At 40.4% G+C, this 16,670-nt stretch overlaps 1 protein-coding gene and 1 pseudogene across 1 annotated transcript; one reads left to right on the top strand and one right to left on the bottom strand.

Moving 5' to 3' along the window:
* Window positions 1-89: 89 nt before the first annotated feature.
* On the bottom strand, window positions 90-9,364 carry LOC105056903 (uncharacterized). Its single transcript, XM_010939269.4, has 14 exons — window positions 9,209-9,364; window positions 9,000-9,089; window positions 8,568-8,690; window positions 8,314-8,481; window positions 8,144-8,230; window positions 7,862-8,001; window positions 4,953-4,997; window positions 4,783-4,845; window positions 3,739-4,281; window positions 3,515-3,640; window positions 3,160-3,399; window positions 2,965-3,069; window positions 2,664-2,864; window positions 90-1,031 (listed from the first exon to the last, which is right to left on the bottom strand). The coding sequence occupies exons 1-14, from the start codon at window positions 9,227-9,229 to the stop codon at window positions 248-250; spliced, it is 2,736 nt and encodes a 911-aa protein (XP_010937571.2). The 5' UTR covers window positions 9,230-9,364; the 3' UTR covers window positions 90-247.
* A 4,660-nt stretch (window positions 9,365-14,024) lies between these two features.
* Window positions 14,025-15,972, top strand: LOC105056904 (protein PSK SIMULATOR 1-like; annotated as a pseudogene).
* Window positions 15,973-16,670: the final 698 nt, after the last annotated feature.

Here is a 16,670-nt window from a genome sequence, read left to right as displayed (position 1 = left end):
AATCTTATAAGAAATTACCGAATAAATTCATCCAAGCAAAGTTAAGACGAACATTACCAGAAAATCTAGCAGCCAAGTCTGAAGTTGAATGCAACAAAATACAGCTCAACAATCCTCATTTATCAACTTCAGATGCCAGAGCAAACACAAATTACATTAAACCGTCTGCTAAATGAAATGATATCTCATTCTACAGAACATATGAATGCATATTACATAACAAAACAGCAACTCAAATATCATAAGTTCAATGATTGATGGACTTCTTTGCTCTGAGAGATTCGAGGGCCTTCTCTCGCAGCTCAATCTCAAGCTGCTTCCGCTCTGACTCTGTTTCTTCTGTGTCACTTAGATGAGAACCTTTTCTTATGGCAGCATCACCATCAGATTCATCAGCATCATTATGATTTTTCTCCAAATCTGATGGGGGAGTAACAGTATCTACAGATTTCACTTTAAGTTTGCCTACACGATGTTCCAATTTTCTCCAATGCCTCTCTTCACGCCTGAGACGTCTCTCCTCCTTGCGTTGCTTTTTCTCATCTTTCCTCCTCCTCTTTGCCTCCATGTCATCTATCTGAGAATCGGATTCAGAACTGTCATCCAAATTTCTTTTATACTTAGAAGACTTTTTGCGCCTTCGCTTTTCCATCTCCCGATATCTCTGCATATCAGTTTCTTCAGAGCCCGAATCATGGATATCCAAACGGTTGCTTTGGTCCACCTCTTTTCCGGACTTCTTAACAGATGCTATTTCATAATGTGATTCTCTATATTCATTGCTTTTTGCACGTGATTGCTTCTCAGCTTTAACTGCATAACCATCTCCATAAGTGCTCTTCACTGCCTGCTCATCGGATACCCTTTCCTCTGAAGAGGATGCATCTCTTGCATGCTCCTTAGTGGATTGCTCTCTATCATAAGCATTATCTGGAGCATAGCTTTTGTCCACTATTCTTCCAAGACCGTACTCTATTTCCTCCAGTGATTGTGACACTAGTTGTTTATGTCTTTTAGGAAGATCTTCTTCACTGCCAAACAAAGAGCCAAAATCACTTCCAAATTTTTGTGCATACATATATTACGGTTCACAAAGTACCAAATATTAACAAAACTTCCACAAAAATATGTTCCGTATATAGACCTCTCAATCATCAAATGGATCAGTGCAATGTGCTACCCATCCAAGTATATATAGAACTGGTGATGTGTCAAACTCACACCAAATGGATCTAATTACTGTCCTTCATGTGAGTGGTTACTTTCAAGTTGGATGCAATTTTTGAAAATGGATGTGCAGAATGAAGGATGTACTCAAATTACAAGGAGTGATCCTCTTCGATAAAGTTGCAGGGATCCCCAATTGTTTCCACATGAACCCACTTTTCCGCATTATAACCACCCAAATATCTCACACTAATAGCAAGACAACTTCTCAGAAAGTTCCGATTCAGGTAGGCAGCTATGATTGAAGAGCTTGCTTATGTGGCAGCAACCAAGGCACTCCCTATAACTTCTCGTATGGTAGCTTTCCATACATTTTTTGCCCCATATCATGTGAACAATAGATAAGATTTTTTTTTCACAGCCATGTGTAGATGTCACTCAGACCCTTTAATTTATCCTAATTAATTTATCCTAAAGTATTCGCACATGACACTTAGAAATGGGTAATGGCATAACACTTGGGTATGGGTCTGCAAGAAAAAATTCTTCTAGAATAGAGAGATCCAACACTGGGGCACATAGCAGCACCTGAAAGTCATACCCAAGCCCATGAAGCATTGTCTATAACTAGCCGATACTGCATAATCCTGTTTAGTCTGAACCATATAGTTTTCTGCAAGTTGAAGGACCATTTTTCTCAAAAGCACCGATTAGCTGTGCCTAACCATGCAATAACTGCACATTTTGTGAATTGGTGTTTCATCATTTTCATATAGTTTTTCAACTACTAGTAGTAGTAGATGTCAATTACCGTATAGAATGCATACAAGGGACTTGTGAAAACTCAAATAAACAAGGTTAGAATCAATTGTATACACTGGAGATCAATCCCAGACTCAAAGGCAGTCAGCTAGTTCTGACTTCTATTTTCAATTTGCAGCTGTTGATCAAAAAATCAACTCAGATTAATCAGCAGGAGTTTGTGGCAGAAAAGTCGTCCTAGTTATATCTCACCATCTTAACACCAGAAACCACAAGTGAAGCTAAATAGATAGAAAATCTTCTCTTGAGATGAGGAAGTAACTGCAAGTTATTTATCCAAACAACAAATGGACAACAACCAGAATAAGCTGATCGATGAACATATTCATAATATGAAACTTCAAGTCAACTACATGGTTTGGCTTTACTAACCCTTTCTTCACCATGCAAGATGACAATATAAGTCAAAAATGAAATAAATATAAAGCTCTGGAGCTCTGGAAGTACATCATTTTTGGCACAAGACAGGATGAGCTCTCAAAAAGTGTAAAGCTTATTTCTCTAATTGAAACAAGAGCTACGATGTGTTATTTTACCTTGAATGAATCTCCCAAGTCCCAACAGCCAATTGCATGATAAAGAAAGGAAAAATGCATTTGTGCTTGCATATATCAGAATGCAATGGTGAGGACTGAGGAGGGAAGCAGAATGGAAGGCATGGAGAACACAATCACCTTTTTTTCTCATGTTCTTTCTTTCTGTTTTCCAAGATAGCAGCTCGACCTCGGGAAACCGGAGAGCAGTCATCTGCCAATCTTTCAGAAAAATACTCTTCTGGACCGAAGCCCTTAGTAGGGAAGTCCTTTTGCCATACATTAGCAGGTGAATCTCTACTTTTCTTGCATGAGGAATCAACCCTATGATAAGCATCCTCCCTGAAAATCAGAATGTAAATTCAAACCACGATAACTATGAGACACTATCGAACTTGAAAAATTTGAAAGTTGAATGAGAGATAGTAAAACAAAATTGGACCTGGCATGACTCGGTTGATCTTTTTCTCTACTTGTTTCAGGATTGTGACAATGAGGTATACGTCTTCTAGTTTGTTTAACAGGACTCTCAGAATGGCTACGGGATCTTTAAAGGAAAACCCGACATAATCTAATCAGTAAGGAAAGAGAATAAGCACTAGTTATTCACACCACATGAATTATCAGAGATGCAGACCTATTTCCTCTTGGATCCATCCTTCGCAAATGGGATGGTGACTCTGATTGGCTTGGAGAATCGTCTGATGCTGCACCACACTTCCTATCATGAATGTTGTTTTGATTCCCTGAATCATGCTGGGCAGACTTTGAAGAAATTGGAAATCGCAGTGATTCTGAAACCTTATGTACTGAGTCAGGGTGTTCCGCCACCATCCTCTTCAAGGCGGGATGAAGAGGTGACCTCTTTTCATGAGACCTATAAGATATTGGAAGATGTATCATAAGAACAAGCATATTGCAAAGATTTACATATCTCCTTTTATGTCAGAAGGAAGAGACTGGAATGACAAAGAACAAAAAATTAGAACCACCTTTGAGATGTGTATCCACCATGATAATGTTTGGAGTTGATTCCATTAATATGGTTATTAATCCCCCTACTCGAACTCCTATGAGTTGGATATGATGGACTCTGGCTCCTACATGGACTGCGGCTCCTGCAAAGTACTACAACATCAGACATGCAATGTGATGGAAGAACATTACCACAGCTAATCCAGAAAGAGCAGTATACAATTAGGCTCTGCATCAGGACCTCTTTCTTTGCCAACGAGATGCTTGATAACCCACAACATGACTTCTAGGCAAACGCATAGGTGACCTCCTTCGGTGCTTTGGAGACCTAGGTGGAGGTGATCTCCTCCTTAAAGGAGATGGGGACCTGCACCGGACTGGTGACAAAGAGCTGCGTCGGATAGAAGACCTGTGATGTAAGGGAGAAGGTGATCTCCTGCGGACTTGAACTGGAGACCTGTGACGAGAGGAAGGAGACCCACGCCGCACATATGATGGAGATCTTTTTTGTGCATAAGGAGATCTCTGCCGGACAGGAGAGGAAGATCGATTCCTGGATAAGGAAACCGATCTTTGCCTAGTACGAGGCAATCTTCGTCTTAAAGGTGATCGATTGTATCGTGGTGAATGCTCACGGCTTGGAGAAACGGAACGTCGAGGTGGAGATCTGTATCGCCTCTCAGAAGATATAGACCATCTGGGTGGTGAGCGATACTGCCTCTTAGGAGAATTTGACCTTTGTGACTGAGATGAAACAGACATACTTCTTGATTTGCAACCTTCCCTGATAGGAGGAGACATTTGTCAATCATGCTTAAACAAGTAACCAAAGCAATAGCAAATCACAACTTGCATGAGCAAGAAACTTATTAAACTGATATTCAATCATCAGAAAATGATATCATAAAATAATCATCTTTTCAAAACACTTCATTCTTTCGCCAAATATTACCAATAATCATATTTATGAGAAACACTTCCCAGAACATGAATTATCAAATTTCATGGAAGTATGGACCATACTCTAGAAAGATCTTTTCTTGGGAAATTCAGTTCATTTACATTAGAAGCCATCAAGAAATTGATTAGGCAAGCTTCACATTGTGGCCCATATTGCAAAGCCATGACATGAAATAGACAATAAAATTACTCCAATATCTACTGTAACAATGTTCTAATAAATCTAGAAGACATCTTAGTCCAGGATAGGCTGCTAAAATCACAAACATATATAAACAAAATTCTAGAACTGATACCAAAAAAAGAAAGGAAGAAAGAAAGGTACTTTGAGTAGCTCCCAGATTTTGAAAACGATTTGCTGCATGACCTACTTGGGGAAGGTGTCTGCCTGGAGGAAAATAAAAGTAACATGTCAATACCCACATTGGTTACCCGTAATAGGAACCATAATATGATAAGAAAATATTGAAAATCAAATCAAAGAAAGGGTATTACCGATGAGATGGCGAATGATCATGCGAACATGGAGACAAAGAGGGCCTAAAGAAAAGGAATAATTTAGTTTATGGGCAAAAACTGGTTCATGCAACAGATAAACGCAAAACTTGCATTTCATTTGCCTTCAAATTATTCATTTATGAGAGACCCATGGAATCAGAAATCTACCTAATTTATCCCAAGTCAGAACCAACAATACTAAACCAACTTTACCTCACAGGACCAGTGGTAAAAAGCATAAGCTACACTCAATGGTGGAAAATGCCTACATGCTGAAAAAAAATTATTAGAGCTGCTAAATTTAACAGATTAGCAAATACAAAAATAAAATGATTCCACCACACTTAAGATATCAATTAAAATATGCCAAACAGTTCTGCCCACATCAGTGATACTATATGCCAAAATGATTAAGCACTACACATGCACAAGATAGTACCAATTCTCAAAACAAAAGTGGAACAAAGATCATATAGAAGATCAGAAGGCAACATTTGCTCTATGCACAATGTATCAGCAAATAACTGTTATACATGCCTGCACATAGTGCACAACCACAGTAATTACAACACAAAGCAAATATTGCAGACACAATCAGCAGGACTCTGTTGCAAGTGGAATTAGAAAAATATAAGAACACAAAAATGAATCAGTGAACAAAATTCTAAAAGCACATCAAGACAATGTGAATAGGGAGCAAGTTGTTTAGAACTTAGATGCTGGCCTAAACCTTTAAAGCTAGCATTTGAATTATCTTTTATATTGGAGGTAAGTCAAACTCCTCCATGTAAAAACTTGTCACGAGTTTCTAAGCACTAGTTATCATCCATACAGAGTACAACCTTCTTTTGTAAACACTTTCATTATACCGCATGAAGTGCAAACAGAGTAAGATGGATGGAAGGGATCACAAACCAATCTACTAATGAAGCATAAAGATAAAATACGGTCCAAATTTTTTTGTCTTTTTTAGAAGTGATTCTTAGTTCAACATCATCACCTTGACACTTAGGAACAGATTAGTTGGGACAAAGAAGCCATTTAGTTAACAAGATTAACCATAGATCATACAATCAATCTAGTCATTTCAAAAATAAACCAAATATATCAACAAATAAATAGAAAGGTTTAAAGGCAACTATGTCAAGCAGCAAACATCAAATCCCATAACAAGCAGGAGTCTAATTCTTTAATAGATGGCAATTTTCAGGAAATTAATGAATGACAGGAGAACCAAAAAAATTAACAAATAAATCTATATGTTTCTACTTTCTACCGCAATCAGAAGATGTCATTCTACATATCTTCTGCTATACTTCAGATAGTCTAGCGACTAATCATGATGCTAGAACTGTTTGTTCCATGTCCCTGTTTAATTTTTTTCTGCTCGTCTTCCATTTTTTTCTTTTTCTATTCTCTATTTCTCAATCAATCCCAACTGTCCACGATCATGTGCTAAGTACTAAACCAAAGTCTTTTTTAGTACAGAAACCTCACTAACCAAAATTCTCGATCATTCCATTAGTCCTCTTTAGCAATGTTTCTCTGTTAATATCTACCTGCCCTCCTCCATTCTCCACCCTCTAATCAGGGTTTTTCAATCCAGATGTGTCGGTTATCTTGGTGGGTTCCCAATACCTAGAAAACAGGTTCTGATTACCAAGATAACTGAATTTTGGATTGTCCCAACCAAGATGGAAGGTGGAACTGATTTAGAGAAGTCCAATAATTCATTATCAAGAAAAATATCTAGGACAGATCAGGATATCGGCAAATTGTCAGCCAAGAGAAAGGAATTAGAGTCCTTTCTAAGAAGATCAACTCCACTTCTACTCCGGCCCCCTCCCTCCTAGCCAGCCTCCACCACCATCCATGACTAGCTTATCTTCCCTTCTCACAAAGCCATCCAAATTCACCTCACTTACCTCAAAGAACTTCCTCTTCCCTCCATTCCTCCTTTCTAACTCTTCTCTATTGATCCCTTCTCCTTCTCCAATGCCATCAATGCGTTGAATCCACTTGTTTTCTTCTCACCTCTCCATCATCTTCTCCTCCCTGTTATTTCTTCTCACCTCCCCATCATCTTCTCCTCCCGTTATCCATCTTTCTCCTCCCAATGAAAAAATAGAAGAAGAATAAGGTCAAGCCAATTTTCATCGTCATTGCCATGCCATGAACCAGATCGAACTTTAACAGCCTCCAATTTCGACCAACAGCCCATCCCAGATGGTCCCAACCATCTGTCCTCCTCACAGTCTAACTAGATTGACACATGAAGTGATAAATCTGGAGCTGACTTTGATTTTGATTTTTAGCATTGACCAACATTACATTAATAAATGTAGTTAAAAATCTTGGTGGATATACCCATATTTTTTTACCAAATTTTCCAGGAGTTATCTGTTTATATCATCAGGGATATTTTAGGCCTATATTTGAAACTTATCGAATCAGCCACTGGCTGATGCTAATACAAACCGAGATCTTGGTGAAGCTCTATGCCAAGATGAAACCCTTGCTCCTGGTCCAAGTAATAATAGCGAGGACTGTCACTAGAAGGGAAAGAAAAGTTTCTTTTTACCTTTTTCATGTGCCTGTATGTTGGAAGGAGGAAAGGGGGTGTTGGATAGATTACCCAATGCTTGGGCATGATGTCTGGTATATCTAAAAACATAGAGATTTAATGTTGGCCACTTGCTATTGTAACATCAATGATCAATTTTTCTACTTTATGAGGAAAAAACTTCATATGCTTATATGAAGGATCATCTGATGCATGCAAGTTTGAGAAGAATTTTAGCCTGAATAACTACAAATGGGATCAGATTGTTCACTGAACACAACAACACTGCTAAGTCATATAAAAAGTAAGTGGGGAGAAGACAGGAAGGCATGTGGTTACTTACCAGCTTTTTGATTTTGAATGATGCCCCATCTCCGCTTCTGTATCTTTCTCAGGATAAACACTAGAAGCCCTTGGTGGTGATTGCTTTGAAACTGAAGCAGAATCAGCATTAGCAGACCTTGACTTTTCAGCTACCCCATCCTACAGAAGTTTGAGGTAAAGAAGGATATGAACCCAAATAATTGGAGAAGCTAGCTGAATGGCATAAAGAGATAAACACATGTCAAACAAAAAGATTCCTCCATTAAACAACAAGTGCTCTTGCTCAGACAAGTTAAGTTACCATCCTCCTCTGTTTCTCTTGCTCTAGCTCTCTTCTCTCTTTCTCTTTTCTCTTCTGAATCTCCTGAGCAATTCTATCAGTCTCCGCCTGCAATAACGGGAAGCATTAGATAGCTCAGGAAACAAAAAGTACAACAAAAGCAACAACTGCATGGTAGAATTTGGAGAAACCTTTCTCCTATCTGTTTCCTCTTTCTTCGCATCCAAGAACTGCTGAGGAACCCCACTGGCATTATTCTGAGCACTAAGCAGTAGACCCCAAAGCTCCTTCATGAACTTCCCCGTATTTTTCTCCATGAACCCGGTAAGCTGGATCTGGATCTGTTTCCCGTCCACCTCCTGTTTCATATAATCTAAGAACAGTTAAATGTAATTCCAGATGAATGTGCACCAGCTAAGGATAGCAAAGAGTAATGGTAGAATACCTTGACATCCAGAAGTCCATATACAAAGTTAATGATGACTTCATCCTCGAACCCAAGGAGCTCTGTCGCCCTGGTTGCGATCCATGGCCTGATCACATCCATCTTTACCTTCGTCATATCCACCTACACATGAGAGATGAGATAATTGAGATTCAATTCCCAATATATAAAATAGTAAACAAAATCTTATTTGATCAGCTAGGCTGTTGCCAGCCTCCCCTTTAAAAAAAAAAAAGTTTCTAGTTCGTCCTGAAAATTCGAAAACATAAAGAGAACAGCGTGCCATGCTCGCAGGTATTTCCCAAATGTTCCTATTCTTCCCAAAACCCTAAAGACCCCGGGAAGATTCCGTTAATTGGAAAATAAATAATGGAGGAATACTAGAAAGGAAAACAAACGATCAAAATGCTAGAGTGGAATCGAGGTACCGACCAAATGATCGAGCTCCGGTGCGAATTTTTGTGTCTTCAAAAGCTTCGCTTGCTTGTTGGAGAAGCGAGTATCCTGATCCGCCGAAGTCCCCTGAAATTAATGCCAACAAACAGTTAGAAACCTAATCCATCACTAGGTCGCAGAAGAATCGAACCAGCCGGGGGAAAAGATCGAAGGATAGATGGGAGAAGGAAGAGGATTCCGCTCACCCGGAAGAATCCGCCCGACATCTTCTAGGATTGGCAAATAACTGTAAGGGTTTCGACGCGAGGAAGGAGAGGGGGAGGTGACCAGCACTGGAGTCACGCCCACGCGCCTGGATTCTCCCGCTGTGAGGGTTTCTTGCGGAAGCCCATCGAGGACGCTGGTCGTGGGGTAAGTTGGTGGGGGAAAGGGCCCTGACTACTTACGAAAGTGGTACGATCAACGGATCAAGGGTCAGGCCATGGCTTGGGCTCGTGGTGCCTGGGTGTAGACGTGAAATCGGAGAGGGCCGTCGTCCTAAGGGCTCGGGCTACGTATATGGCCATCGTCGAGGCCCATTCAGGCCGCATCATAGATCCAACTTAATTGCAATATTGTAGAACTGATCGATTGCATGGCCGCAATGTCAAGGCGTCCACTTCAATAATCCATTTTTTCTTATAAATTAAAAAAGTCCAATGTGATATTCAGATGTGTCTAGTATTTATAGAAGTAAGCATGAGAATCTTCATGAGATGACAAATTTCTTAACACTAGAGGGAGTTATTATATGTTAGCATGATTTTAGATAATCACATGATTTTATAGAGATCATATGATTCTAAATGATCTTACGATTTTAGGGATCATATAACAACCTATATTATCTCATAATATTTTGTTTATTAGAATGATTTTGTATCAATATGTATTATTTTTATTGTATAGAGTCTGGATATTGGTATACATAGGCCCATGATAACCAATATGTCATTTTGCCACATCAACATAAATAAGCCATATCATTGTTGACCACCCGCGTCATCCTGCCATACCATTGTCTATTTAGTCACAAAGCTTGGTACATCAATTGTTTTATCATGTTATTGCAATATAAGAGACATTTTAGCTGCTAATTAGATACCATGATTTATGTCAACAATATATCAATCAACCACATCAGTCAATCATGTCTCCATATATGTTAATTAACTATATTGACACGTTAGCCAAATATATCAGTAGATACACAAGTCTATCATATAAATCAGTTATGTTAGTAGATACATCAGTCTGCTACATTAGTTTACTAAGTTGGCATTCCCAAATATATCAATTTGCTGCATTAACTCTCTAATCTGTCATATCAATTTCTAAGATGCTATATGAGCTCATGTTCCATCATGTTAAATTCTATATTATCATATCAGCTTAACACATCAATTTATCATATCGAATTTTAGCTATGTCATCTCCTAATCTGCCACATCAGCTTCTGATATGCTACGTTAGCTTTTGATCTGCCATATCAGATTTTGTGCTATTATATCAGCTTGATATATTAGTCTGATATATGGGCTTCTAAGTTGTTATATCAGCTTTTAATCTACTACATGTCATTTTCTGAATTTGCATAATAATTTTGATCTGCCATTTCAGTCTTTGTGCTGCTATATCAGCTCTTGATCTGTCACTTCAGTGTTTGAGCGACCACATCAGCTTCTGATATGCCACCACATCAATTTCTAAAATGATATGTCCGCATCTGGTCTATCATATCAGTTTTTGAGTTGCCACTCTAGCTATCAATCTATCACATTAATTTTTGAGTACATTCGTAATCTAATTTCTAAACTCAAGTTGGCATCTTTAAGACCACCTTGAGTTTAAAGGGAGATGTTAATATAATTTTAAATGATCACATAATTTTAAGGATCATATGACAACACATATTAACCCATAATAATTTTTTTATTAGTATGATTCTATATCAACCTATATTATTTTTAGAAAACTAAAAATAAATCTCCTTCTATACTTTCAACTTAAAAGTAGCTACCACTTGAGTTTTAAGTAAAAATAGCTATCTATTTGAAACATAAGTTAAAAGCAATAACCCATTTTGACTGAAATGACCCTTAAACCCTTATATCCTTTAAAATACTATAGTATTATATTATCATAATGTAGTATTTCTTTAAATAAGGTAGTATTACATTATATTAGTGTAATATTACTTTATAATAATGCAGTGTTTTTTATTATATTATATTAATTAGTTTTTCTTTATAATAAGATAGTATTACATTATATTAGTGTAGTATTTTTTATAATAACACAGTATTGCTTTATTATATTATATTAGTATAGTATTCTTTTACAATAAGGTAGTATTATATTATCATAATGTATATTCCTTTATTGTAGCATTACTTTATAACAATGCGTATTGCTCTATGATAATGCAGTATAATTTTATAATAGTATAATATTACTTTATAATAGTATAGTACAGCTTTACAATTACAAAGACAATTGGATCATTTTACCTTTATATGGATAGTTGCTTTTAAGTTATGTTTCAAATGAGGAGCTGCTTTTATTTGAAACTCAGTGGGTAGCTACTTTTAAGTTTAAATTCAAATGGGTAGTTTTCTTTAATTTATCCTTATTTTTTGTATAAAATTTATATATATTATATTATTATATTTAATTCTTAAAAAATATCAAATATAATGGGATAGAAATATCAAAATAATTTTCTCTTTCTCTTTCTTTCCTATTTTTCTCTTCTCCTAACCGTTTTTGTTTCCCTCATCATTGTGGGCCCTTGTGTCCCCTTGAAAATCAAATATTTTTCGTGGTTTAGTTAAAAAAAAATTAATTAAATACAAGGGATGTCCTGAGGAAGAACCTTGGAAAAAACCCTCGTCCTCGCCCCATATGCACCCAAGTGCCTGAAATAATGGATTATCTGTTTTTATTTTTTTTTTTATATAATAACAGAGCATTCATACAGATCTAACGTGAAACATCCATAAAGATCAGAAAATAAAATATTCTTAAATTATCTTGGGATTGCATCAGAAGAAGTCCAGAGCCAGTCGTCATGTGCTCCGTTACATATGCCGCAACCCAGTCAACTGCTGAGTTTGTTTCCTAAAAATATGTTTAACTGTAAGATCAACACAGTCAGAAAGTAGAGTGCACATGTCCGCAAAAAGGGGTTATACGGCCCCCTTTGTGGCACCCTGAAGCCACGCACCACCACAGTAGAGTCATCCTCAATAACAATCTGGGGCCCCCAAGATAGTACGGGCATAGATAACCCTAGACCAAGCTACACGAAGCTCCGCTCTAGAAACCGTGGTCTTAATCAAGTGCTGACCACCTGCCGCATCAATTGGAATCCGGACTCTGGATCACAAATCCAGCGCCACCTCTCCTATCTCCGATACTCCATCAAATTGACCTTCAGATGTACTGGAGGAAGGAGCTCCAGACAACAAACACCCAGCGGATAACTACAAGAGCAGAGTAATCATATGTTCTTCATTGCCTTCTTTTTTGCTAGATCTGGAAGGAGATATGCTACGCGCACTGCGGGGCTTACATTCTCAAGTTCCCTTTGACTGATCTATCTCAGTTGGATACAAAGAAACTTCTCCAAACCAACCCGCGTCCTATTATTTTCATGCATTTTGCTGCCGTTGCTTGGGCCTACTGGAGAGAGCGTAATGCTAGGCTGATTCTCAACAAGCACTTCTCTGCTGCCACAGTTGCTCTTGAAAGCCTGCACGCCTTCAATGACTGGTCCTCCCTTTGCAATCACAAAATATTGGCTTGGCTCAGTTCGGAGAAGTTTGGTTGAAAGCCAAGCATATTCAAGAAGACTGCCTGATGTCTGATAACTATCCCACTGGATCTGGCACGGCACGATCTGTTGGACATTCTGAACTTTGGGCGCGGGTTTCTGCTGGTGTTTTGCTTTCTCTTGTTGTGTCAATGATGATGTGTCCTACTGTATCTCTTTTAACTGGTAGGCAGTTGCACTTACTGCTTCCCCTGGTGTCCCCCTGGTAATCTGTGTCACAGGGGATGCTGACTCTAATCCTACTCATGTAACTTGGTATTTCCATTCTTTTAATAAATCACGGGTGGCTTTGTTTGCCTCCCGTTTATTCAAAAAAAAAAAAAGGAGTACAAATCCATGCCATTGACAAATCAAGGATACAGAGACCTTGGTTAATTATTGTATGAACCAGCTGGTTCCGGTCGTCTTCAACCGTGTTTTTTTTTTTCTAGTCTGATGTGGTCAGACCACGGCGGGGTGGACACGATAAAGACAGCAGCTTCATCGCTAGCACAGTGACCTTCGAGCTTTTGACGCTTGCAAGCCTTAGGCCACCCACTTTCTACAACCCTCTGCATTGATTAATTAGTTTGCATTGACCACAAGGTGTGGATGCAAAGAAGAAACAAGAAGAAAATGGAAACCAACCTTTGGAAACCCATATATCGAAATATTACAAAAAAGTCACATTATCGGTTGCTATTTTGTTTTCCAACTAGGAAATGATAACCTCACGACTTCACTTTGCCAGCCTCCACTTTAAAATGATAGAATCTGGTACGATAGCACGATAGAGGTACAACCGAGCCCAAATCACCCCCGCCCGAATCGTGAACCAGATAGAAACGTTTGTCGACGTCCGGTCGAGATCCAACGATACACGTGTCAACAAAAATCTAAAACACTCACAAGAGTTCATCAGATGGACTGACGCGGCCCTCGTCTAGCCTAGCTATAATATATATATATATATATATTTTTTGTTGTTGTCGTTGCCCGCCGCTCAAGCTGGGCGCCAATCAAATGTTTGTTCGGTGCCGACGACTTCATCCTACGCGGCGGTAAACGCCCGCAATTCCCCCTTATCTGCGACGACTTCCATTTCTTCGCTCGCTTGTTCCCATCAGATGTTTGCAACCGCGTCGCCGAGAAACCTCGCGGAAATGGTGCCCCCCAACTCCCCCCCACTTCCCTCAAATAATACCCTGTCTCCCGCCTCCATAAGTCCCCACTAAATCCACACCAATAATTTCATAACAACCAACCCCGTCGATCAATCTCTTATCTCACCAAGAAAGAACGAAGCAACGGAAAACAAACCGTGGATCACTCGCGTCCGTTCCATTAATGGTCGTCGCCAAGGCGTGGTTCGCCGATCTGCGGGCCCGGGTCGGCGCCGGCACCGGCTCTGACCGCGGCCTCCGACCGGACGACACCCCGGGCGTTGTCGGGATTCTCGCCTTCGAGGCCGCGGCCACCATGGCCCGCCTCATCTCCCTCCACTGCGCCCTATGCGAGCCGGAGGTCCTTTGCCTCCGGTCCCATACCATGCGGTCCCCGGGGGTGGCCTACCTCAACTCCACCGACCAGTTCCTCCTCTTCCGCCTCGCCTGCGCCGAATTGATGGACGATCTCGACCGCGCCGCCGCCGCCATCTCCCGCCTCGACGCCCGGCGTCGCGGGGGCCTCCCGAGAGGCTTCGCCAGCATCTACGCCGACCTCAAGGCCGGCGAGACCATCGCCGATTTAGACCGTCTCAGGCTGGGTTCCAGTCCGAAGGTGGTCGAGAAACAGATCAGAAAGATGGCTCGCCTCGTCACGACGACGGCGAGATTGTACGCGGAGTTGGAGCTGCTGTCAGAATTGGAGGCGTCGGAGCGGAAGATGGAGCAGCAGTGGAGGCGGTACAGCGGGCTGATACCGATGCAGAAACATATCGCCTCCGATCCGCTCCGGCTTGAGATCAAGTCGCAGCGTCAGAGAGTCCGGCGGCTCAAGGAGGCGTCGCTCTGGAACCAGAGTCAGGACAAGGTGGTGGACCGCATGGCCAAAGCCGCCGTCTCAATCTTCGCCAGGATTTGCGCCGTGTTCGGCCAGTTCGTGCCGGGACTTCCAAACAACCGTTCCGGTCTCAGACCCCGAACCTATCCGATATTCCCCAGCAAGCATCGTCCGGTTTGATGGAAAGACCAATACCAAGGGAATCAAACATCAGAAACTCGGCTCCGATATTAAGAACAAGGGAAGCGATTGCAAAGTCTGGTACCGACTGGGGCAAGCAATTGGAAGCGCCTCCGAGCACGGTCGGAGGATCGAGCCTGGCGCAACGTTATGCGAACGTGATCGTATTGGCAGAGAGGCTGCATCTACTGAGAGCCAGCGGCGATGGGCCGGTGGACAGGGAGCAGGCCGGGGAGGAGGCGGCCGTGAGGGAGGAGCTGTATGGGCTGCTGCCTGCGGGGATGCGGGGGACAGTGAGGGCGAAGCTGAGGGAGTGTTGGAGGAAGGACGGGGGAGTGGTGGACGAGCGGCTGGCGAAGGGGTGGAAGGAGGTGGTGGGGCGAATTCTTGGGTGGCTGGGGCCGGTGGCGCACGATACTTTGAGGTGGCAGGAGGAGCGGACCATGGACCGGCAGCAGCGGTTCGACGCGAAGCCGAGGGCGCTGCTGCTGCAGACTCTGCATTTCTCCGACAAGGAGAAGGCGGAGGCGGCGATCGTGGAGGTGCTGGTCGGGTTGAGCTGCGTTTGTTGGTACGAGGAACGGCGGTTCGACTCTTTGAGGTTTCGAACATGATTAAGAATCAAGTTCAGAAGAAGATGCTGAACAGTCATGGGGATTTAGGAATTCGTTAGGGCCTTGGGAATTGGTAAAAACGTTCCTGGATTCGTTTTTTTTTTTTTTTTTTTTTTTTTTTGATGATGATAAAAACATCCCTGGATTCATGTTTAGGACATGGAATGTGTTTACCCATTCCCCTTGCTGGGTTGGTTTTCTCGTTATACATACACACGGTTTCCATCAGTATGGGTTGGAAAAGCCGGATAGAGTTTGCTCGTTTCGTCTGCATGGTTTCAGAGGCTGTGGAGACGGAAGATGTTAGAAAATAGATGTATTAGATTAATTTTTTTTAAGATGTGTTGGAGTGATTTTTTTCTTTTGTTGGGTGAATGTTGGAGTGATTTTTTTATGATACACACGGTTTCCATGAGTATGGGTTGGGAAGCCGGATAGGCATCTCTTTTTCCCGTTTCATCTGCATAGTTTCAGAGGCTTTCGAGACGGAAGATGTTAGAAAATAACCGTATTAGTTGTTTCTTTTTCTGTAGATGTGTTGGAGTTTTTTTTTTTTTTTGTCGGATGAATGTTGGAGTGATTTTTTTTATGATACACACAGTTTCCATCAGTATGGGTTGGAAAAGCCAGACAGGAAAGAGATGGAAGATGTTAGAAAATAAACGTATTAGATTTTTTTTTTTCTATAGATGTGTTAAGTGATTTTGCTTTTTTTTTTTTTTTTTTGGAGGGTGAACGTTGGAATGATTATTTTATGTAGTTTCCATGAATACGAATTGAAAAAGCCGGATAGGCATCTGCTTTGTTATTATTATTATTATTTTTCGATACAAACAAATCATTACATCAGTTAGGTGTGAGGCAACTCAAAAAATTAAAGTACAAAAAATTTATAAAATCAGCAGATAATTCTATCTTATCTTCAAATCTATTCATCAAAATGGTCAGCAATAAAAATTACCATCTAGTCTGCTGTAGTATTAATCTTTCGGTAAATATGTTGAATTTAACTACAGTAATATGATAAAAAAAATACAAATATCTGAATAAGAGGATGAT

Source organism: Elaeis guineensis, chromosome 14 (assembly GCF_000442705.2).
Source record: "Elaeis guineensis isolate ETL-2024a chromosome 14, EG11, whole genome shotgun sequence".
NCBI lineage: Eukaryota > Viridiplantae > Streptophyta > Magnoliopsida > Arecales > Arecaceae > Elaeis > Elaeis guineensis.
The sequence above is the reverse complement of the archived record's forward strand: the minus strand, read 5'-3'. Positions and strand labels throughout refer to the sequence as shown.